This window comes from Thalassophryne amazonica, chromosome 9 (assembly GCF_902500255.1).
Source record: "Thalassophryne amazonica chromosome 9, fThaAma1.1, whole genome shotgun sequence".
Taxonomy (NCBI): domain Eukaryota; kingdom Metazoa; phylum Chordata; class Actinopteri; order Batrachoidiformes; family Batrachoididae; genus Thalassophryne; species Thalassophryne amazonica.
The window spans coordinates 92,012,379-92,038,023 of NC_047111.1; the positions used below are offsets into that span (position 1 = coordinate 92,012,379).

At 44.8% G+C, this 25,645-nt stretch overlaps 1 protein-coding gene across 6 annotated transcripts in view; it reads right to left on the minus strand.

The window, feature by feature from the left end:
• msi2b (musashi RNA-binding protein 2b) overlaps nt 1–12,042 on the minus strand; it is a 965,373-nt gene extending 953,331 nt beyond the window's left edge. For 5 of the 6 annotated variants that reach the window (XM_034178765.1, XM_034178763.1, XM_034178764.1 and 2 more), the window contains exons 1-4: nt 11,808–12,041; nt 11,350–11,390; nt 10,975–11,056; nt 10,279–10,363 (exon numbers count right to left, since the gene is read on the minus strand). In XM_034178765.1, the coding sequence (XP_034034656.1) occupies nt 10,279–10,363; nt 10,975–11,056; nt 11,350–11,390; nt 11,808–11,869 (270 nt within the window). In that variant the 5' untranslated portion in view covers nt 11,870–12,041. Of the gene's footprint in view, nt 1–10,278; nt 10,364–10,974; nt 11,057–11,349; nt 11,391–11,807 lie in introns of all 6 variants that reach the window. The other variant, XM_034178760.1, reaches the window with a different exon arrangement.
• Nucleotides 12,043–25,645: the final 13,603 nt, after the last annotated feature.

The window sequence follows — 25,645 nt, forward strand, 5'->3', positions numbered from 1 at the left end:
CATTCGGAAGATTCAGACGGCTTTTCGGTGAGGATACTCTGGCGTCACACAGATTAAGGAAGCATTACAACCGGATTAAGACGGCCCACAGCGGCGGAGGGCGCGCCGCGCTCCGAGAGGCCATCGACAGGCTAAACACCAGATCTGTTATGTGGGCCGCTGAAGAGGAGGTACTGCTGGCCCACCACCACCAGAGGGCGCCCTGCTTGGAGTGGCGGGCTCCAAGCACAAGAGAGCGCCAGACCCAGAAGAAGTGACAGCTGTCACTCATCCTCAGCACAGCTGTCACTCGTTCATCATCATCACCATAAAGGCGCGGACTGCAACTCCACTCCTCGCCGAGAAATCGACTACCGAAGAGGTAACTTCTCTGCTGACTCATATCGTTGAGTGATAATCTGAACTTCTTTTGCAGCCGTTTCCTGTGGTGTTCGTCCTATCTGTGATTGGCATTTGGTGTGATCAGCGACGGCTTCGCCTCACACCTCAAACCACGATAATGTGAGTTTAAACAGGGATGCACGAGTGTGTGATTGGAGGTGGAGTGGCTCCCTCCTAACTGAGTGCAGACTGTGTATTACTGAGTGTGCGGACTCACACTCATTCCTCTTGTCTTTGTTTTCTGCCAGCAAGTACCAGGGTCGACAGCGAAGACAGAGGCCACCTGGGGACTCGGGACTTGACGGCTCCGGTGTTCTTCAGGCCGTTGGTGGTGGAAGCCATGTGTGGACGCGGCTTCTCTCTCGTCGGGAGTCTTCTATCTTCGAGCCTGCCCACACGTCACCTGGTGTTATTGACTTTACAAATTTTGTGTATTTAGTTGTGTGTTGTCACAACATTAAATTGTTACTTTTTGGCTATTCATTGTCCGTTCATTTGCGCCCCCTGTTGTGGGTCCATGCTACGACACCTTCCCAACAGGATTTTCTCGGCCATCGTCATGGATCGAGGGGCGTCCACCCGAGCTTGAACGGCCAATGGAAAGAGCCAGGAGCGCAGGCGTCAGCGGGAGGCGTGTTGAGTGAGCTGCAGCAGATCTTAACCGCCTTCACGGCTTGGCTAGATTTAGTGACCGAGCAGAATGTTCTCCTTAACCGGAGGGTGGAGGCTCTCAACCGCCAGGGTGGAAGCGCGGCGATCAGGCGCGCTGCAGCCAATCCTCTTGCTGTGGTCCTGGGCCCGTAACAGACGTTCCACTGGTCGTTCAACGACCCCCCCCCACCGTCCCCTGAAGCATACATAAGCCCTCCGGAACCGTACGGGGGCTGTGTTGAGACATGCGCAGACTTCCTCATGCAGTGTTCGCTCGTCTTTTCACAGGGTCCTGTCATGTACGAGTCAGACGCCAGCCGGGTGGCTTATGTTATTAATCTGCGCGAGGAGAGGCACGCGCCTGGGCTACGGCGCTTTGGGAGCAGAATTCACGGGCTTCCTACCGTCTTATGCTGGGTTTGTACGGGAGTTCAAACAAGTGTTTGACCATCCCAACAGAGGCGAGACCGCTTTGAGCGTGCTGCTGTCAATGAGACAGGGGCGTCGCAGCGCAGCCGAGTATGCAGTCGACTTCCGCATCGCAGCAGCGAGGTCCGGCTGGAATAACGTTGCGCTCCGCGCCGCCTTCGTAAATGGACCGTCTCCGGTCCTGAAGGAGCACCTGCTGGCTAAGGAGGAACCGCGGGATTTTGACGGGCTTGTCGATTTGGTTATACGCTTAGACAACCGTTTAAATGAGCACGTCGGAGCAGGCCGGGGGGTCGTGACCGGGCACGAGCCGTCCCTCCCCCTTCCGGTTACGAAAAGGTGACATCGTCCCCACACTCACTGCCAGAGAGCTCCGTGTGGCTACAGCTCCCCCTGCTGAGGAGGCTATGGACACGAGCAGGGCCAAAGTTAAGACAAACATCAGACAAAGGAGGCTGGCCCGCGGGGAGTGTTTTGTCTGCGGCTCTTGCGAGCACATGCAGAAGGACTGCCCCAAACGGTCAAACTACAACGCCCGTCCTTAGAAACTGGGCTAAGGGTGGGCCATAACACGCACGCGGGGAAACCCCGCAAATCTGCACGAATCCCAGTAACGATCCTTTGTGGGGATTTAACCCTTCACGCCCCAGCACTGGTAGACACGGGGTCGGAAGGGAATCTGCTGGATAGCAGATGGGCAAAGGACCTTGTTGTGACCTTGGTTGTGTCTGGAATCACAGGGAGGAGATCGTGTTCCATGTAACACCTTCTACCTCCCGAGTGATTTTGGGATTTCCATGGATGGTGAAGCACAATCCCCGGATAGTTTGGCCGTCCGGGGTTGTGACGCAGTGGAGCGAAACCTGCCACCGGGAGTGTTTAGGATCCTCGGTTCCTCCCGGCACGACGGCTAATGAGGAGGTTAAAGTCCCCCCCAATCTATCGGCGGTGCCAAAGGAGTACCACGATCTTGCTGACGTCTTCAGCAAAGATCTGGCGCTCACTCTTCCCCCGCACCGACCGTACGATTGTGCTATCGATTTGGTCCCGGGCGCTGAGTACCCGTCCAGTAGGTTGTACAACCTCTCACGTCTGGAACGCGAATCAATGGAGACCTACATCCGGGACTCTTAAGCTGCCGGGCTGATCCGGAACTCCACCTCCCCGATGGGTGCTGGTTTCTTTTTTGTGGGCAAAAAGGACGGTGGACTCCGTCCATGCATTAATTACAGAGGGCTGAACGAGATCACGGTTCGCAACCGATACCCGTTACCTCTGTTGGATTCAGTGTTCACGCCCCTGCATGGAGCCCAAATTTTCACAAAATTGGATCTTAGAAACGCGTACCACCCTGGTTCGGATCCGGAAGGGAGACGAATGGAAGACAGCATTTACACCCCGTTAGGTCCACTTTGAGTACCTGGTCATGCCGTTCGGCCTCACTAAAGCCCCCCGCGACGTTCCAAGCTTTGGTAAATTGACGTCTTGCGGACTTCCTGCATCGGTTCGTCTTCGTATATCTGGACGATATACTCATCTTTTCCCCGGACCCTGAGACCCATGTTCCAGCATGTACGTCAGGTCCTACAGCGGTTGTTAGAGAACCAGCTGTTTGTGAAGGGCGAGAAGTGCGAGTTCCACCGCACTTCTTTGTCCTTCTTGGGGTTCATCATCTCCTCCAACTCCGTCGCCCCTGATCCGGCTAAGGTTGCGGCGGTGAGAGATTGGCCCCAACCAACAAGCCGCAGGAAACTGCAGCAGTTCCTCGGCTTTGCAAATTTCTACAGGGAGGTTCATTAAGGCTACAGTCAGGTAGTTAGCACCCTGACTGCCCTGACTCCACCAAGGTCCCCTTCACCTGGTCAGATTGGTGCGAAGCCGCGTTCCAGGAGTTGAAACGCCGGTTCTCGACTGCCACCAGTTCTGGTGCAGCCTGATCCTGATCGCCAGTACATAGGGGAAGTGGACGCCTCTGACTCAGGGATAGGAGCCGTGCTGTCCCAGAGCGTGGAGGCTGATACAGGTTTCTCCATCCTTGTCCTAATTTTTCCCGCAGGTTGACCCCAGCTGAACGGAACTATGACGTAGGCAATCGGGAGCTCCTCGCGGTGAAGGAGGCTCTTGAAGAGTGGAGACACCTGCTGGAGGGGGCGTCGTTGCCTTTCACGGTTTTCCACGGACCATCGGAACCTGGAGTAAATCCGGACCGCCAAGCGGGCTGAACCCCAGGCAAGCCCGCTGGTCTCTGTTCTTCGGGACGCTTTGACTTCCGGATCACGTACCGCCCCGGGACCAAAAACCAAAATCGGATGCATTGTCCCGGGTGCACAAAGAAGAAGCCAAGGCGGGGCTGTCGAAACCCCACCGAGACCATCATCCCGAGTCCACTGTCGTGGCCTCCCTCACCTGGGACGTGGAGAAGACCGTCCGGGAGGCCCTGGCAAGGAGCCCGGACCGGGAACCGGCCCCAAGAACAGAATGTCCGTCCCACCAGAGGCAAGAGCTGCCGTATTGGACTTCTGTCACGGGTCCAAGCTCTCCTGTCATCCCGGAGTGCGTAGGACCGTGGCAGTGGTCCAGCAGCGCTTCTGGTGGGCGTCCCTGGAAACCGACGTTTCGGGACTATGTCCAGGCCTGTACCATCTGCAACAGGGGCAAGGCAGACCATCGGAGGACCTCGGAACTCCTCCAACCCCTGCCGGTGCCTCACCGCCCCTGGTCTCACATCGGCCTGGACTTCATCACGGGCCTCCCACCGTCCCAGGACAACACCATCATTCTCACGATAGTGGACCGGTTCTCCAAGGCGGCCCACTTTGTGGCCCTCCCGAAGCTCCCGACGGCCCAGGAGACGGCAGACCTCCTGGTCCACCACGTCATGCGGCTGCATGGGATACCATCGGACATTGTATCAGATCGTGGTCCCCAGTTCTCTTCACAGGTTTGGAAGAGTTTCTGTAAGGAGCTGGGGGCCACCGTGAGTCTCTCGTCCGGGTACCACCCCCAGACAAACGGCCAGGCAGAGCGGGCTAACCAGGAGTTGGAACAGGCCCTTCGCTGCGTCACCTCCGCGCACCCGGCGGCCTGGAGTCACCATCTGGCCTGGATCGAGTATGCCCATAACAGCCAAGTCTCGTCTGCTACTGGCCTCTCCCCTTTTGAGGCATGTTTGGGGTACCAGCCCCCATTGTTCCCGCTGGTGGAGGGAGAGGTCGGTGTGCCCTCGGTCCAGGCCCACCTCAGGAGGTGCCGCCAGGTGTGGCGGACCGCCCGCTCTGCCCTGTTAAAGGCCCGGACGAGGGCCAAGACCCATGCGGACCGCCGGCGTTCCCCGGCCCCCACATACCAGCCCGGGCAGGAGGTGTGGCTCTCGACTAAGGACATCCCTCTCCGTGTGGACTCCCCAAAACTGAAGGACAGATTATTCATTGGACCCTTTAGAATCCTCAAGATCATCAACCCAGCCGCAGTGAAGCTCCAACTCCCAGCTTCACTGCGGATCCACCCTGTGTTTCATGTGTCCCGTCTCAAACCACACCACACCTCGCCCCTCTGTGCTCCGGGACCTACGCCGCCTCCTGCCCGGCTCATTGACGGGGAGCCTGCTTGGACAGCCCGCAGGCTCCTGGACGTCCGTCGTAAGGGCCGGGGGTTCCAATATCTGGTGGACTGGGAGGGGTATGGACCTGAAGAACGCTCCTGGGTGAAGAGGAGCTTCATCCTGGACCCGGCCCTCCTGGCCAATTTTTACAAGAGACATCCGGACAAGCCTGGTCGGACGCCAGGAGGCGCCCGTTGAGGGGGGGGTCCTGTTATGTGGGCCGCTGAAGAGGAGGTACTGCTGGCCCACCACCACCAGAGGGCGCCCTGCTTGGAGTGTGGGCTCCAAGCACGAGAGGGCGCTAGACCCAGAAGAAGTGACAGCTGTCACTCATCCTCAGCACCAGCTGTCACTCGTTCATCATCATCATCATCACCATAAAGGCCGGACTGCAACTCCACCTCCTCGCCAAGAAATCGACTACCGAAGAGGTAACTTCTCTGCTGACTCATATCGTTGAGTGATAATCTGAACTTCTTTTGCAGCCGTTATCCTGTGGTGTTCGTCCTTATCTGTGGGATTGGCGTTTGGTTTGACAGCGACGGCTTCGCCTCACACCCCAAACCAGATAAGTGGTTTAAACAGGAGCTGCACGAGTGTGTGATTGGAGGTGGAGGTGCTCCCTCCTAACTGAGTGCAGACTGTGGATTACTGAGTGTGCGGACTCACACTCATTCATCTTGTCTTTGTTTTCTGCCAGCAGTACCAGGGACGACAGCCGAAGACAGAGGCCACCTGGGGACTCGGGACTTGGCGGCTCCGGTGTTCTTCAGGCCGTTGGTGGTGGAAGCCGTGTGGGACGCGGCTTCTCTCTCGTCGGGGGTCTTCTATCTTCGAGCCTGCCCACACGTCACCTGGTGTTAACTGACTTTACATATTTTGTGTATTTAGTTGTGTGTTGTCACAACATTAAATTGTTACTTTTTGGCTTATTCATTGTCCGTTCATTTGCGCCCCCTGTTGTGGGTCCGTGCTACGACACCTTCCCAACACAGATCATTTCCAAAGTGAACGCTGTGTTGATCCGGGACGTAGCCTGACTACCAGAGAAATTGCAGAAGAGGTGGACATCAGCACTTTTGCGGCACATTCCACTGTTACAGGAGATTTTGTAATAAAAGACGTGCAGAGGAATTCACGCGTCAGGACGGAGCCGCAATTGCGCACAACAAAAAGCACGACCGTGTTGGAAACCATTCGGAAGATTCAGACGGCTTTCAGTGGCTTTTCAGTCGAGTGAGTATCCGAGAAATTGTGTAACAGCTGGGCATGTCACAACTTGTCCTGTGAGACTTCCAACACAGACGTGCTTTTTGTTGTGCACCATTATGGCTCCATCCCGACGCGCGAACTCCTCCACACGTCTTTCATCACAAAATCTCCTGTAACAGTGGAATGTGCCGCAAAAGTGCTGATGTCCACCTCTTCTGCAATTTCTCTGGTAGTCAGACGACGTCCCAGATCAACACAGCCTTCACTTTGGAAATGATCTGGTCGTTTCAGCCTGTCGATGGCCACTCGGAGCGCGGCGCACCCTGCGCCGCTGTGGGACGACTTTAATCCGGTTGTAATGATCCTTAATCTGTGTGACGCCCAGAGTATCTTCACCAAAAGCCGTCTGAATCTTCCAAATGGTTTCCACCTGGCTGTCTCTCACAGTTTCTGGAAAAATTTGATTCAGCGCTGCTCTAATCGCTCAGCCTGACTCGCTTTCCCTGACAATGAAAATATGACGAGGGGGGTGGACCAGTGCTCAGTCAAAGCCTGCCCACAGGCGAATGACGCAACCGACAGGCGTGAAAAAACTCACGCATGCGCACGAAGGTTCAAGCTTGGCTGATGCAAGCGCACGATTCAAATCCATGTAGTTTTTGAAAAAATAAAAAGGTCGGATACTTTTCTAACAGACCTCGTATATTTCTGCTCTTAAGGTTGGAATTTTAACATGAGGGTCTATGGGGAGTCACTCACTTTTGGAGCAACCCTCAAGCAGCCCATTAAAGGAACTGCAAGGTCTGTCACTTTCACATTTGGGTCTGCCAAAAAAACAAAGATCTTCATTTGACAAGTGGGCTTGTCGGTGTGGCTTCTGTGGAACGATGCTCTGGCTCCCCCTTGTGTCAATTTGCATGCAAACAGGTGCCTTAAAACAGTGTTAATGGGCATTTTGAAACAGTGGAAACACACACACACTTGGCCAACCTGTTCTCTAAAAATCCCCTGTCACTGAAAAACCTCTGCTGTTCGATCACTAAAGTGTAACATATCTGTCTTTCAACATGCTTATCCCTCTCAAAATATGCCTCTCTCTAAGAGCGAAGAGGAATCCCAGACAAACATCATTTCGGCTGAACCCTGCCTAATCCATCACTGCAGACGTCTCTTCAAAAAAGACCAGCACGCTTAATTATTCATCTCCTGACAATTTTTAAAAGGCAAGAACAATCCAAAGTGGTTCAAACTTACTCTTAAAGCACAGTATGAAGTGTTACATGTAAAATCCTAAACATTTACAATGTAAAATGTTTGATGCAATATTTCTGAAGTGCTGTAATGCTGCGATTTAAAAAAAAAAACAGTAATAATGAATATGTTTGTGCTTTTAAAAAGGTCTATTTAATCAGATTTGGTTTGCTTACAAATAGAGAACTCAGGGCAATATATTTTTAGGCAGTGGTGTTTTAAACCTATTTTTCACACTTACAGTATCAGCGCATCAGGAATAAAATGATGTACTATCTGCTGGGTCAAACAGTTGCAAGGCAGGCGGCCGAGATACACGCTTTTCAGTGGAGCGTGATATGTGCACAGTGAACATGTGGCTACAGCAAAGAAGGGGGCGTGTCGGCCTCGTTCATCCAGAGAAGTGAAAGTGAATACATGTAATATTTTGACTTGAAATTGTATTTTGCTGCTAGGCTTACTGTTGAACGGACCATCAAGCAGTTATCCTGTCTGCATAACCTTGAGCCAAACACTGTGTTAACCAATCAGGTGTTTCACTGAGGCCATCACAAATAAAATAAAATAAAGACAGAGACATCTGAGCCCTTTCAGACATGCACTTTATGATGTGAATTGCATTTGCATGTATGAAAAGATCACATCTAACTTTCCTCCAAAAGAAAAATTATTGATAACTTCTGGTCACATTATTGATAAAAGCACATACACAAAAAGAGAAAACAAATTATATACAGCAAATGAGACAATCGTGAGACAATCGTGAGACCACTAAGTGACGCTTTTAAGTACGTTCTTTGATGCCAAACATCCAATCCGAAGAATCTTTCTGAGATCACCCAACCGTAACCAGCACAACTTTGACTGGAAATTTGGAAAACTCGTGGATGAGAGATATAAAGGAGGCTGAGTAGATCCATGAAACCTCCTGCATTTGACACATATCACGTCTCAACTGGCAAATATCACCCGATCATTGATGCTCTTTCCGTAAAGGTCCTGTCATCATGTTTGAACAGGAACTTTGCCGTTAAGGAGATGCATGTGTGAAAGTCAAAAAGCAGCCAGTTTATCGCAGTGCTTCTTGACAGGGGGGGGCGCAGAACCATTGCAGGGGAGGAGGGCGCGGGCGGCTGGAAGAAAGTAAAGTGCGACTGCGTTTAAATTAAGCTGATTCAAAAAAGACTATCCTTCTGACTTGTGTGAGCCAATCACAATTCAAAAATAAGACAGATTTCATATTAAACCAAATCTGCCCCCTCTCCCACCTTTGAGTTTTCTATGGCTGGAGTTTCATGTTATAGATCCCCAAAGTCCCACAATGGTACATAAATGTAAATGATTTTGTTATAAGCAAATTTTATACCAGAAACATGTCATGTTAGACTTTTGTCACATACGTCCCTGTCTGGACTCTTCCGTGCACTACGACATGCAATAAGCCGGTTTGCACTCTGTGCAACACATGCACATGGCTGGTGGGAATGAGGCAGAGATATGTGGCCTCTCTGGAGGTGGGGATGGCAAGCAGCTTTCCATTTAAAATTGCAGGCACAAAAATGGGTCTTGAAAATGTTTATTACTCCCTACCAAGATCTTTTAAAAGGAAAATGACATCATGCAAGGGAGTCAACTGGACTTGTTGTTGTTTTAGGGGCTTTTTTATTTATACAATGTATATGTCAATTACATGCATAAGATGGGCACTTTAATATAGAAATTGACCACTTGGTTCATTTGGAATTAATCGAATTTCAAATATGCAATCACAAAATATTTCCTGCCACCGATCTATTATACATGCAAGACACCAGTATCAAGATATCAGCTGGTATGATTTTGGGAGCTTGCTCACACACGCTAATAAATAAAACACTGAATTTAACTGATAAAGTTAAGGTAACTTTTTCCACATAACATTGTCAATTAAGTGCAAAACAATATTGTAGTTGAAATTAATTAAATCAAATGAAACATTATTACTTAAATCCCTAAAATTAACAATTGCAAGTATATTGAAAATAATAGTATTCATTACATTTAAAACCCCTGTGTTTCATTTCTTAGAGTGCAGATGTCTAGTTTTTAATAACATGTACAGGGCATTTTTGGCTACAGATTATAAAACCTATATTCAAGAGATCTGGTGACCTGTATTAGCTTCTAGAAAAGGTCCACAATGTGACACCTTTAATCAAGCAAAGTGACATCAAATGTAAAAAGCAGACAGATTTTTTTCCCACTGCAGAAGTAAATCCTACACAGATCCTGTGGCCCATTGGTGAAGGTGCTTAATACTGGATTCCGTAGTGTGAAGCGGAGCAAAGTCTACGACTCCCACTGGACAGAACGCCAATCCACTGCAGGTTAAATCCCCGGTCAAAAGCCGGTACTCATTTATAGCTGAGTGGACAGGGACCACGCAGATAAAATGTCTTGTCTAAGGACATAGATAACATGAACGGGAATTGAACCAAGGTCTACCTTTTGGTAGCTCCACACTCCTATCCCACAGAGTTCTCTGCATTTTCAAGCTAAAGTAGCAAGAAGTGAGCGTAAATAAATAAATGCACTGATGTGATTTTTTAATAAAAACCAATTAACATGCAATAAAAAAAATGTTCTTTTTACAAAAAGGAACATGATGGGGTTATTATTTTGGGGCTTTGCATCTGGAGTGTCTGCAAAAGGGGTGTGCAAAGACAAAACATGGGAATAAACAGCAGCATAAGTGTAGAGAAAAATGAACTCACCGTCTTTGAGTCTAATTCATGGTGTTGTTGAGCTAAGACTTTATCTACACTGGCAGCATCTGTAAACGTAACAAACCCAAATCCTCTGCAACACAACAAAACACACACACACAAAAATAAACAGCAATTATGTTAAAATACATGAGAGGAAACGCCAAAAAAAAATTATAATGCTTCTGCAAACGGTGCAACAAATACTGAATGTGTGCACGTGGATATAACATTGTCTTGACCTTATTTGCTGCAACATTTAACTGGGAATATATGTGCAAAATCCAGATGGTGGACGTCCTATAGCAAGATTTTTGAAAACTGCAGCTGCACACACGCTGGCGATCGTTATTTGCCTGTGTTACAACACGAGGCGACAGGCACGCAGACGTGGTGCTGCAGTCACAAAGTCAATGTCAAACTGCAATTCGGTCGCAGCTTTTTACACAGACAGAGAGAGAGAGAGAGAGTTGAAGCTTATCTTGCTCGTTGTGGAAACCACACGCAGGCGTGCGCGCACACACGCGGCCGTGCGCGCACACGCAACAGACACACACACACACACACACAGACACACACATATATGCACACATACTGGATTAAAAACGAGACTAAACAACGGTTAAAGTGAGCGATATACTGGCGCGTGCGCTTGGACAAGGAGGAAACTTAAAAAAAAACCACGAAGAAGAAGCTGGTGTTTACCTTGAGCGTTTCGTCGTGGGGTCTCTCATCACCATACATTCTCTGATTTCTCCGAATTTACTAAAATAATCTCTAAGGCTGTCTGTGAAGGGAGAGGGAAAAAGAGAGAGAGAGAAAGGGGGAGTCATTTGACAGAATGTTCACGCTGTTGTCAAGTGCGGTTCAAACAGAAAAAGAAAAAAAAAACAAGCAGCGCGCGCGATGCGCATAGGGGTCGAATAGAGGACTTCAGATGGGATCAAAAATAACACACACACACACACACGCACGCACGCACGGTGACATATCCCATACAGCACTGCGCAGTGGTGGCGCACACTTAGCGCCAAAACAAAACAAGAAGAAAAACAGTACAGTGAGAATAAACAGTCTCACCTGGTGAGGTTTGCCAGCTGAGGCCACCGATAAACATTTTACTGTAAAAAGGGGAAAACACAACAGAAGTGAGTCCAGATGTCAGTTCGGCCATTTTGACGACTAACTACTTCTAAAAAGCGACCTTAAAAGCATAAAGGAGGACTGTGGAGACACGTTAGGGCGCTGGGGAATTACAGTGTGACACAGCGGAGCGGCCAGAGAGCAGAATATAACACACGGGGACGACACTCTTCGCTGCCAAGCTGCTTTTTTAGAAAACTGCCGTCTGGCGAAAACGGATTTTTTTTTTTTTTTTTTTTTTTTTTTTTTTTGTAAGTGTGGAGGACGAATCCGGCAAAGCCGACAGTCGAAGTCCTCTCCAAGATGTTGAACCGCGGAGAGAGGAAAGAGAGAGAGAGAAGGCGGTGAGGGGGAGAAAATTCGTACCTTCAGGTTAAAATTAGAAAGATTCTTACCCCGGGTCATGTTGTGAATCGTTTAGGCTTCCGGATGTGGCTTGACTCCCGTCTCCGTCCATATTCTAGTCCAAACTATCGGCTGGGACTACAGTTAACAGTGACAGACACACACACACACAGATACGGCAGGAGATATGCAAAACCCCGCTATGAGAATATTACCGAGCCGGGAATGAAAGCGTCACACGTGGGATCAGCTCTACCCCCTGCTCCCTCCCCTCCTCCTCCTCCTCCTCCTCCTCCTCCCTCTCCCTCTCCTCTCTCGTTGCTCTACCTTGGCCCGGAGGGGGGCGGAGCCTGCCGCTGTCACCTAACCAATCCGATTGACGTCAATTCAAGCGACCTGCAAAAGCAGTTCCTCCGATTTGTCATTTTAGCAATAAAGCCGCGCGCGAGAGGCGAGAAGTGGATTATTGCTGTTATGAAAAGGTGAAAAACGTGTCATTTTTTTTAAAACGATAAAAAACATGAAAATGATAATATTATACTTACCCAGCAAAAATGTAGATAAGTGGGTGAGTGAGTGAGTGTGTTAATGCAACAACTAGTGGTGTGCGATACTGCAAGATTTGGTATCGACCTGCTGCCAAGCAAATGCAGGGCTGTTATCACTGATACTAATACTGGTACTTTTTAATATTTAGCCCCTTAACGCCTGAATTTATATAGCTGTATATAAAAAAATGTTGTGTGTTTTTTTCCCTTTAAGTAGATGTAAATAATGTTGAGATTATTAATTTCACTTTTGCACAAAAAATAAATAGTAATTTTGGTATTTTGGTAATAATTTATGTTATAATGTTATAATAATAATAATAATAATAATGGTATGTTGCAACTTTGCGACAACAGGCATACTGGTCAATTTGGTATGTTGCATATTTGAGTCAAATATTGTAGCATATATGCGACAGCAGGCGTTAAGGGGTTAAGGTGGATGCATCATAAAATTGCTAAATCTGAATTAATTTTCTTGACCTTTAAGTGTTTTGCGTTTGTTTGTTTTTTATTTGGATTATTAATTAGTTAAAACCCAGGACAGAATCTGGGAAAAAAAAGTAAAAAGAAAATACTTTATTGTGAAAATAAAAGTTTTTGCGCAGAAACAATCAAAGAGTAACAAAACAATTTTCCCCAGACATTGTCATGTCTGATTTTTTTTTTTTTTTTTTCTTTCTTAAACAGTAAGTACGAGGGCTGTCCGTAAAGTATAGGTCCTTTTTATTTTTTTTCAAAAACTATATGGATTTCATTCATATGTTTTTACATCAGACATGCTTGAACCCTCGTGCGCATGCGTGAGTTTTTCCACGCCTGTCGGTGACGTCATTCGCCTGTGAGCACTCTTTGTGGGAGGAGTCGTCCAGCCCCTCGTCGGAATTCCTTTGTCTGAGAAGTTGCTGAGAGACTGGCGCTTTGTTTGATCAAAATTTTTTCTAAACCTGTGAGACACATCGAAGTGGACATGGTTCGAAAAATTAAGCTGGTTTTCAGTGAAACTTTTAACAGCTGATGAGAGATTTTGAGGTGATTCTGACGCTTTAAGGACTTTTCACGGAGCGAGACGTCGCGCAGTGCTCTCAGGCAGCGTCATCAGCCTGTTTCAAGCTTAAAACCTCCACATTTCAGGCTCTATTGATCCAGGACGTTGTGAGAGAACAGAGACGTTTCAGGAGAAGTCGGTTTCAGCATTTTATCCGGATATTCCACTGTTAAAGGAGATTTTTTTAATGAAAGACGTGCGGGCGGATTGCAGCGTAGGCTCGCAGCCGCCGCGATGCTCCGTCACAGGAAAAACACCTCCGTTGGAAACCTTAAGGACAAGTTGGAACGTCGGCCCGACGCGGCGCGGCGGCACAGGAAAAACACCTCCGTGTTGATAACCATTTGTTAAAATCCAGGCGGCTTTTGATGGCTTTCAGTGGAGTGAGTATATGAGAAATTGTTTATCAGCTGGAGATGTTCCAACTTGTCCTTAAGGTTTCCAACGGAGGTGTTTTTCCTGTGACGGAGCATCGCGGCGGCTGCGAGCCTACGCTGCAATCCGCCTGCACGTCTTTCATTAAAAAAATCTCCTTTAACAGTGGAATATCCGGATAAAATGCTGAAACCGACTTCTTCTGAAACTTCTCTGTTCTCTCATGACGTCCTGGATCAATAGAGCCTGAAATGTGGAGGTTTTAAGCTTGAAACAGGCTGATGACGCTGCCTGAGAGCGCTGCGCGACGTCTCGCACCGTGAAAAGTCCTTAAAGCGACAGAATCACCTCAAAATCTCTCATCAGCTGTTAAAATTTTCACTGAAGACCAGCTTAATTTTTCGAACCGTGTCCACTTCGATGTGTCTCACAGGTTTAGAAAAAATTTTGATCAAACAAAGCGCCAGTCTCTCAGCAACTTCTCAGACAAAGGAATTCCGACGAGGGGCTGGACGACTCCTCCCACAAGGAGTGCTCACAGGCGAATGACGTCACCGACAGGCGTGGAAAAACTCATGCATGTGCACGAGGGTTCAAGCATGTCTGACGTAAAAACATATGAATGAAATCCATATAGTTTTTGAAAAAATAAAAGGGACCTATACTTTACGGACAGACCTCGTATGTCCCTTCGGCTGCTCCCTTGTTTGCACTCTGGGTCGCCACAGCAAATCCAAGGTGGATCTGCATGTTGAATTGGGATAGGTTTTATGCCGGATGCCCTTCCTGACGCAACTCCACATTACATGGAAAAATGTGGCAGGGGTGGGATTTGAACCCGGAACCTTCTGCACTGAAACCAAGCACTTTAACCACTTGGCCACCACCCCTGCTTTTCTTCAATAAACAAAGAGCACAAAATTATCACCAGAGAACAAATTAAAATAAATTCTTTTTTTCAGGTCAGTAGCATGGCCCAAGCAGAGGGTCACCCCTTTGAGTCTGGTCTGCTTGAGGTTTCTTCCTGAGAGGGAGTTTTTCCTTACCACTGTCGCCTGTGTGCATGCTCTGGGGGTTGGTAAGCTTAGACCTTACTAGTGTGAAGCGCCTTGAGGCAACTTTGTTGTGATTTGGTACTATATAAATTAAATTAATTTCATTTAATTAAATTCAGGTAGAGTGCTCAGAAACTACAATACAAAAATTAAATGAAATTTCTCTCTCATTGCACTTTTTTTCTGGATTTTTTTTCTTAAATAAACAGTGTGGAAAATTATCACTCCACAACAAATGTTATAGAACAAGTAGAATTTCAAGTCGAATGTGTGTTAAAGAAATACAATACAAAAATGAAACAAAATTTCTTGATAATTGATAATATCAATACCGACATTGGCATCGATATTATCGATATTTGGATCGATTTGTCCACCACTAGCCAAAGGCCAAGGTGCGAAGGGTCACTAACTTTGACATGCATGCATGTGCTCACCGGAGTTTGAATTACACAGGAGTAGGGACAGGTCCAGGGGTGGAGAGCGCACACCCACTCCCTTTTCATGGACCAAAAAAAAAAAGCTGACAGACAGTTAATACCATCCACCAGTAGAGGCAAGGCTCTCACTGCGGTATTGTATCACTTCCTGTTCCGGAGCACAGCGGTGTTTTTCTGTATCTGTTAGCTGTTTAATCTGCGCAGTTAGATTGATCTAGTTATCTAGATTACGATTTGTTTCCCAGTGTAATCTTTACGTGCCTTAACTAAAGCACTCCTTCTGCTGAATCACCTCTAAATTATTTACACATTATTCACTTTGCGTGTTTTTAGGAATCCGCTAGCTTAGCGTAGCTACTAGCTCTTAGCTGATTTAGCATGGCGGCTTCTCCTGTCTCTCCCGCACTTTTCTGCTCTGGGTGTGAAATGTTTAGTTATTCCTTGGCCTCCTTTAGCAGTAACGGTACTTGTAATAAGTGTAGCTTATTCGTAGCTTTGGAGGCCAGGCTGGGCGAATTGGAGACTCGGCTCCGCACCGTGGAAAATTCTACAGCTAGCCAGGCCCCTGTAGTCGGTGCGGACCAAGGTAGCTTAGCCGCCGTTAGTTACCCCCTGGCAGATCCCGAGCAGCCGGGAAAGCAGGCCGACTGGGTGACTGTGAGGAGGAAGCGTAGTCCTAAACAGAAGCCCCGTGTACACCGCCAACCCGTTCACATTTCTAACCGTTTTTCCCCACTCGACGACACACCCGCCGAGGATCAAACTCTGGTTATTGGCGACTCTGTTTTGCGAAATGTGAAGTTAGCGACACCAGCAACCATAGTCCATTGTCTTCTGGGGGCCAGAGCAGGCGACACTGAAGGAAATTTGAAACTGCTGGCTAAGGCTAAGCGTAAATTTGGTAAGATTGTAATTCACGTCGGCAGTAATGACACCCGGTTACACCAATCGGAGGTCACTAAAATTAACATTAAATCGGTGTGTAACTTTGCAAAAACAATGTCGGACTCTGTAGTTTTCTCTGGGCCCCTCCCCAATCGGACCGGGAGTGACATGTTTAGCCGCATGTTCTCCTTGAATTGCTGGCTGTCTGAGTGGTGTCCAAAAAATGAGGTGGGCTTCATAGATAATTGGCAAAGCTTCTGGGGAAAACCTGGTCTTGTTAGGAGAGACAGCATCCATCCCACTTTGGATGGAGCAGCTCTCATTTCTAGAAATCTGGCCAATTTTCTTAAATTCTCCAAACCGTGACTATCCAGGGTTGGGACCAGGAAGCAGAGTTGTAGTCTTACACACCTCTCTGCAGCTTCTCTCCCCCTGCCATCCCCTCATTACCCCATCCCCGTAGAGACGGTGCCTGCTCCCAGACTACCAATAACCAGCAAAAATCTATTTAAGCATAAAAATTCAAAAAGAAAAAATAATATAGCACCTTCAACTGCACCACAGACTAAAACAGTTAAATGTGGTCTATTAAACATTAGGTCTCTCTCTTCTAAGTCCCTGTTGGTAAATGATATAATAATTGATCAACATATTGATTTATTCTGCCTTACAGAAACCTGGTTACAGCAGGATGAATATGTTAGTTTAAATGAGTCAACACCCCCGAGTCACACTAACTGTCAGAATGCTTGTAGCATGGGCCGGGGCGGAGGATTAGCAGCAATCTTCCATTGAAAGCTTGACTCTTAGTCTTGTCCATCCAAATTGGAAGTCCCAAAAACCAGTTTTATTTGTTATTATCTATCGTCCACCTGGTCGTTACTGTGAGTTTCTCTGTGAATTTTCAGACTTTTGTCTGACTTAGTGCTTAGCTCAGATAATTATAGTGGGCGATTTTAACATCCACACAGATGCTGAGAATGACAGCCTCAACACTGCATTTAATCTATTATTAGACTCTATTGGCTTTGCTCAAAAAGTAAATGAGTCCACCCACCACTTTAATCATATCTTAGATCTTGTTCTGACTTATGGTATGGAAATAGAAGACTTAACAGTATTCCCTGAAAACTCCCTTCTGTCTGATCATTTCTTAATAACATTTACATTTACTCTGATGGACTACCCAGCAGTGGGGAATAAGTTTCATTACACTAGAAGTCTTTCAGAAAGCGCTGTAACTAGGTTTAAGGATATGATTCCTTCTTTATGTTCTCTAATGCCATATACCAACACAGTGCAGAGTAGCTACCTAAACTCTGTAAGTGAGATAGAGTATCTCGTCAATAGTTTTACATCCTCATTGAAGACAACTTTGGATGCTGTAGCTCCTCTAAAAAAGAGAGCTTTAAATCAGAAGTGCCTGACTCCGTGGTATAACTCACAAACTCGTAGCTTAAAGCAGATAACCCGTAAGTTGGAGAGGAAATGGCGTCTCACTAATTTAGAAGATCTTCACTTAGCCTGGAAAAAGAGTCTGTTGCTCTATAAAAAAGCCCTCCGTAAAGCTAGGACATCTTTCTACTCATCACTAATTGAAGAAAATAAGAACAACCCCAGGTTTCTTTTCAGCACTGTAGCCAGGCTGACAAAGAGTCAGAGCTCTATTGAGCTGAGTATTCCATTAACTTTAACTAGTAATGACTTCATGACTTTCTTTGCTAACAAAATTTTAACTATTAGAGAAAAAATTACTCATAACCATCCCAAAGACGTATTGTTATCTTTGGCTGCTTTCAGTGATGCCGGTATTTGGTTAGACTCTTTCTCTCCGATTGTTCTGTCTGAGTTATTTTCATTAGTTACTTCATCCAAACCATCAACATGTTTATTAGACCCCATTCCTACCAGGCTGCTCAAGGAAGCCCTACCATTATTTAATGCTTCGACCTTAAATATGATCAATCTATCTTTGTTAGTTGGCTATGTACCACAGGCTTTTAAGGTGGCAGTAATTAAACCATTACTTAAAAAGCCATCACTTGACCCAGCTATCTTAGCTAATTATAGGCCAATCTCCAACCTTCCTTTTCTCTCAAAAATTCTTGAAAGGGTAGTTGTAAAACAGCTAACTGATCATCTGCAGAGGAATGGTCTATTTGAAGAGTTTCAGTCAGGTTTTAGAATTCATCATAGTACAGAAACAGCATTAGTGAAGGTTACAAATGATCTTCTTATGGCCTCGGACAGTGGACTCATCTCTGTGCTTGTTCTGTTAGACCTCAGTGCTGCTTTTGATACTGTTGACCATAAAATTTTATTACAGAGATTAGAGCATGCCATAGGTATTAAAGGCACTGCGCTGCGGTGGTTTGAATCATATTTGTCTAATAGATTACAATTTGTTCATGTAAATGGGGAATCTTCTTCACAGACTAAAGTTAATTATGGAGTTCCACAAGGTTCTGTGCTAGGACCAATTTTATTCACTTTATACATGCTTCCCTTAGGCAGTATTATTAGACGGTATTGCTTAAATTTTCATTGTTACGCAGATGATACCCAGCTTTATCTATCCATGAAGCCAGAGGACACACACCAATTAACTAAACTGCAGGATTGTCTTACAGACATAAAGACATGGATGACCTCTAATTTCCTGCTTTTAAACTCAGATAAAACTGAAGTTATTGTACTTGGCCCCACAAATCTTAGAAACATGGTGTCTAACCAGATCCTTACTCTGGATGGCATTAGCCTGACCTCTAGTAATACTGTGAGAAATCTTGGAGTCATTTTTGATCAGGATATATCATTCAAAGTGCATATTAAACAAATATGTAGGACTGCTTTTTTGCATTTACGCAATATCTCTAAAATCAGAAAGGTCTTGTCTCAGAGTGATGCTGAAAAACTAATTCATGCATTTATTTCCTCTAGGCTGGACTATTGTAATTCATTATTATCAGGTTGTCCTAAAAGTTCCCTAAAAAGCCTTCAGTTAATTCAAAATGCTGCAGCTAGAGTACTGACGGGGACTAGAAGGAGAGAGCATATCTCACCCATATTGGCCTCTCTTCATTGGCTTCCTGTTAATTCTAGAATAGAATTTAAAATTCTTCTTCTTACTTATAAGGTTTTGAATAATCAGGTCCCATCTTATCTTAGGGACCTCGTAATACCATATCACCCCAATAGAGCGCTTCGCTCTCAGACTGCAGGCTTACTTGTAGTTCCTAGGGTTTGTAAGAGTAGAATGGGAGGCAGAGCCTTCAGCTTTCATGCTCCTCTCCTCTGGAACCAGCTCCCAATTCAGATCAGGGAGACAGACACCCTCTCTACTTTTAAGATTAGGCTTAAAACTTTCCTTTTTGCTAAAGCTTATAGTTAGGGCTGGATCAGGTGACCCTGAACCATCCCTTAGTTATGCTGCTATAGACGTAGACTGCTGGGGGGTTCCCATGATGCACTGTTTCTTTCTCTTTTTGCTCTGTATGCACCACTCTGCATTTAATCATTAGTGATCGATCTTTGCTCCCCTCCACAGCATGTCTTTTTCCTGGTTCTCTCCCTCAGCCCTAACCAGTCCCAGCAGAAGACTGCCCCTCCCTGAGCCTGGTTCTGCTGGAGGTTTCTTCCTGTTAAAAGGGAGTTTTTCCTTCCCACTGTAGCCAAGTGCTTGCTCACAGGGGGTCGTTTTGACTGTTGGGGTTTTACATAATTATTGTATGGCCTTGCCTTACAATATAAAGCGCCTTGGGGCAACTGTTTGTTGTGATTTGGCGCTATATAAAAAAATTGATTGATTGATTGATTGATCATAACATATTGTATCCAGTGGCTTTGCATTTCAAAATTTTGAGACATCTCAAGTGCGAGATTCCATCTGAAATTCATGAGGAACACTTTCCAGTTGCTGCACAGTGGAGCAACACAAAAACTACTTGTCTGAACCACTTTAACTTGTTTTCAGACAAGTTATTTTGGGTGAATCACTAACAGAACAGGCACCGTATGTGCCCGCCATTGCTGTTCTCTTTACCAGAAACTGCTGTGCACTGATTTTTGCACCAAAAAACATAGTGCCTTGTGGGAAAACTGTGATGCATTTATGCAAATGCTAAGCCACTCGATTGGCACAATACAAAACAAGAATCAGCCAATAAGTTTAATAGGTTAATCAGACAATCAAAACAAGATCGAAAGCACAGGGACACCTTTCACAATACACACGCCTTCAAGAACAACACATAATTTGCACAGTAAAACTCTGAGCACTGTTCAGCTAACTAAGCTATGTAGATAAAACAGTGTTTGCTAAGTTATAACACAAAAGTAGGCTGCTTTTTAGAGCTCCACCTAACAGTATCTGGGGAAGCTTTCATGGGAGTTTGTGTCCTTTTCGCTCTTCTTAGCTTCCTCTGCAATTCGAGCTATGTGCATATCGAAAATCGTGGGAGAAGGAGTCTTTCTTAGGAGCAGTGTGCAGGACGTGTGACCTCAGCTCAGTGAGACTGGCACAACATCGGGCGGCCTCTTGCGGGGTTGAGGTTGGAGAATGGGGTTCCGCACGCTGTTCTGAAAAAACACCCCTTGTCTTGCAATTTTTTTATACATAGATGCACTCCACAAGTCAAGGTGAGTGTCCTCTGATGCCCCGGGCACAACAGTAACTGCTTCCATCTTGTACATCTCAAACTTAAAAGGCCATGTATTTCAGTATTTTGTCGTTACCCATAACATAATGTATTGCCATGTAATGGTGTATGTGCTTTGTGCAGTTTGTGAATCCAAGTTACTCCCGAATGGGACCTGGACCATATCAGAATTGCACTCCTGCTCAAGACTCCCAGAAGTAAGCAGAGCCACAGTCCAGGAGTGGAAATATTGTTCAAACTCCCAAAAGCATCATACAGCATATTTTGACAGCATATTTTTGGTTTGCTTTGGTTTCAGGTGTTGACTAAAGTGTCATTTAGTTTCAGTCATAATAAGTGTTTCAGTCCAGTGTATGAATTGTTTGAATATATCTCCTGTAGATGTCGTTGGCTAAAATATTATGACATTTAGTCCATTAATACTAAAAGAATTCAGATGACTAAATTAATACGAAAACTGAATAAGATTTTAGTCAAAGACTATGACTAAAACTAAATCAACATATGCTGCCAAAATTAACAGTGTTTGCAAACTGTGCAAAACACTCACTCACTCATCTTCAACCGCTTATCCGTGATCAGGTTGTGAGGGGCAAGAGCTCTAGCAGGGGACCCCAATCTTCCCTTTCCCATGCCACACTGACCACCGCTGACTGGGGGATCCCAAGGCATTCCCAGGCCAGTGTGGAGATATAATCTCTCAACCTATAGTCCTGGGTCTTCCCCAGGGTCTCCTCCCAGGTGGACGTGCCTGGAACACCTCCCAAGGGAGGCACCCAGGGGGAATCCTTACCAGATGTCCTAACAACTTCAACTGGCTCCTTTCAACGTGAAGGAGCAGCAGCTCTACTCTGAGCTCTCCACGGATGCTAGAACTTCTTTGCATGCATGTGCAAAACATATGCATGCAAAATCTTTGTGAGAGTTCCAGTTTGCATTTCTGTCCACATAGATTCAAATTTTCAATGCTAATATTTCAGATTTTTCAGGAATATGGTTATCCCAAGATCGCCAGTGTTGAGGGGACAGTCAGCAAGGCAAATTACAGTTGTCAGCAACTTTTGTTCAGTGCATATTTGCTCAGATACTCAAGGAAAGAACAACTAACTTGGAGTAAAAAGTTCAACGCCAAACCAAAATGCTTCCAACAATTTTGCGCACATGCACTTTTGTGTAGTGGTACATTGTATTATACTAGGTAATGATGAAAGACCAAATGAGGACAAACTGATTGCAACCTGGCGCCCTTTGATGGACCAAATGAATTGAAAAAGCAGTCCATGTAATATCTCATAGATGTGTCTGCGACCTGCTGCTTAGTTACTGGACACTGGATGGATGATGGGAATTTGGGAACAGTTGCGCTTGAATTGGCATGTAGTTTTTCTGTCACCTGGTGAACACCTGGCATGTATTCTGCTAGCTAACAAATTAACTAGCAGCCACACTAAATACGGGATGCAATATACAACAGAACAGGGAAGCAACACCGGAATTAAACTATGGGTGGAACATGAGGTGGTCCTTCGCTATGCTTTGCTTTAATTAAACAGTCAGATTCGCCTTGGATACTTGACAGAGGAAATGAACCAAACCATTTGAAAGTCACTTTGTCGTAGGTCTTTTAAACTGGTGGAAATACAAAGAGACATAAATACTACAGTCCCTCTGTAGCTGCAAAAAAAAGTAATTTAAATGTGCATATGGTAAATTAGCTTTATTACAGAGTAATTGCATCGTTTGGTTTCAGAAATACGCAATACAAGTTTACAGCAAAAAAAAAAAAGTTGCATAACATTTGAAGTAGAGTACGAAAAACTAATTTTGTTGTCATATCAAGGCCAAGCAGAAGGTCAACTCTGAAGACCCACTGTCACTTTCATGGACATGCCTCCTGGTAGGTCGTGTTCTATAACTGTGACACACCAGCGTGTGAAGATCATGGCTGCCCATGGATCTAATGACGTAAAGCACCGGACTTGTTCCATGTGACGTGTCCAAAAATAGCCATAGCACAGCCAAAGTATAACTTTTGAACACCTTTGCTGCTTCCCGCACCAGTGATGTCACGACAATGCTATGCACTTAACAGAAGTGCAAGGGATTATGAAAAATATGTTAAAGTTTATTATTTAAAAAAAAATGACTCATTGAATATCTTGAAAAAAATGCCACGGTTAAAACAAAATCACAGCCAAATGATGGAAAATCCCGGCGTATGGCATGGGCAAGGTTTCAAACTGTGACCTTCTGGGATGCATATCTGTGAAACTGAAAACAACGCTTAATGTCATTATACAGAGGAACAACGTTGCATGTTTATATTAGAAGATAGAGCATCTAGAATACCAACAAACTGCAAATGGATTTTTATATGCAGTGATAAAATACCATTGTGTAGACCTTTATTACAGCAGATATTTTGCCTTGTCAAAAGAGAATAAACAGTTGTGACTAATGACAAAAAGGGCTCTAGGTTTATCTGAAAACAATGGCTATGTCCAAATCACCCTATTGTTCATTCATTCACAATTTTCCATCTCATAAAGGTTCAGTAATACAGTATGCTCTCTTTATAGTGTGCGTTGACATCTGAAACACTTATGAATCATAATCATTTCATCTCAAAACAAGCAGTTGTAGTGTTACATAATTGTAATTTCCACTGGAGATGAATTGTACTTTACAATTGTTTCAATGAAAAGCTGCTGTGGATACTGTTTGAGAACACTATGTAGTACTAGATAATAGTATATGTGGACATGAAGACAGAAAGACCTTTGGATAGCTGACTTTTGACCCCCAGTTACCTTGAGATTCACCCAAATGATTGACATTGAGTTGGTCTTGTATGGGTAATCCTGGAATCCACCAAAGTGTCTGCCACCTTTAGTATTTTGAAAATCAAACTCCTTGACATGGCTTTTAATCAAAATGTGTTCTTTAATGGCAATTTTGAGGTTAACCTTCACTGAGCTACATGGTAGAAACCAGCAAAAGGACTTTGGATGAGTAGGCCAATAAGCAGACATGACCTTGGCCCCAATGATTGGCCTTTTGCAAAATTGACCTCACCTGGGTAATTCTAGAACCCAAAACCACATATGTACTACGTCTGGGGAAAATTAAAGTGGAAAAACTTCAACTTTAACACCACCTTGCTCTTAACATTTTTACATTTGGCAAATTTGAATTTACTCCAGCAATTCTACATACAAACAGTCTTTATATGTGTGACCTTGAAAACCACTGACCTTGACCTTTGCCAAAACAAACTCTTTAAGGACAGTTTTGGGGATCAACCTTAATCCGTATCCCAAGTTTGGTGGGAATCTTCCAAAGGACATGATAACAGTAAGGGCATAAATAGACAGACAAATGTTTTTCAAATAATAGTATAATCTACATGTGCTGTGGAAAACAACCAATGAAAAAATATAAGTTGTTGCTGTGTTTTAATTGAACAACAATCATATAATTACCCAATCTTTCATGCTTGGAAAGAAATTATAATTTTTTTTAATTCTTTAGTGATTGCCAACAATTTCATGCAGCTGTCCACATTTACAGCTTTGAAACTTTCAAATAAAAATGCTTCAAATTTGTCTGCATTTTTCAATTATTTTTACTCATCTTTACATGGTGATATTGTTGGATGTCATGTTTGACTATTTGACATTTTGAAATGTTAAAAACATGATTCACTTGTGAGAATTTTGTTTTTCTCACATTTGTTTTGCACATTGGAAGTGCTCCCTCCGCTGCCAGTGTTACTTAATTAGAATACTAAGTTGTGTAGACATGGCTGTATTGCACGGTGTTATGTAAATTTTGCTCATAAGAGGTGATTTTTGGGTTGAGCATTTAAAAATATGGTCTAATTTAATGGGTCTTACACTGTCTTTGAACACATCACTCATACATCCAGAGAGTTTAGCAACTTTAACAGGTATTTGGAGATCCATTAAACACATACACACATAGAGTAGTAAATAGTAGAATAATAATAGTAGTGCTATGTGACTAAAAAGATTAATCCAGGTTCTGAGTATATTTCTTATTGTTACATGGGAAACAAGGTACCAGAAGATTCAGTAGATTCTCACAAATCCAACAAGACCAAGCATTCATGATATGCACACTCTTAAGGCTATGAAATTGGGCTATTAGTAAAAAAAAAAAAGTAGAAAAGGGGGTGTTCACAATAATAGTAGCATCTGCTGTTGATGCTACAAACTCAAAACTATTATGTTCAAACTGCTTTTTTTTTTTTTAGCAATCCTGTGAATCATTAAACTAGTATTTAGTTGTATAACCACAGTTTTTCATGATTTCTTCACATCTGTGAGGCATTAATTTTGTTGATTTGGAACCAACATTTTGCTTGTTTACTAGTGTGCTTGGGGTCATTGTCTTGTTGAAACACCCATTTCAAGGGCATGTCCTCTTCAGCATAAGGCAACATGACCTCTTCAAGTATTTTGACATATCCAAACTGATCCATGATACCTGGTATGTGATATATAGGCCCAACACCATAGTAGGAGAAACATGCCCATATCATGATGCTTGCACCACCATGCTTCACTGTCTTCACTGTGAACTGTGGCTTGAATTCAGAGTTTGAGGGTCATCTCACAAACTGTCTGTGGCCCTTGGACCCAAAAAGAACAATTGTACTCTCTCAAGTCCACAAAATATTCCTCCATTTCTCTTTAGGCCAGTTGATGTGTTCTTTGGCAAATTGTAACCTCTTCTGCACATGTCTTTTATTTAACAGAGGGACTTTGCGGGGGATTTGTGCAAATAAATTAGCTTCACACAGGCATCTTTTAACTGTCACAGCACTTACAGGTAACTCCAGACTGTCTTTGATCAT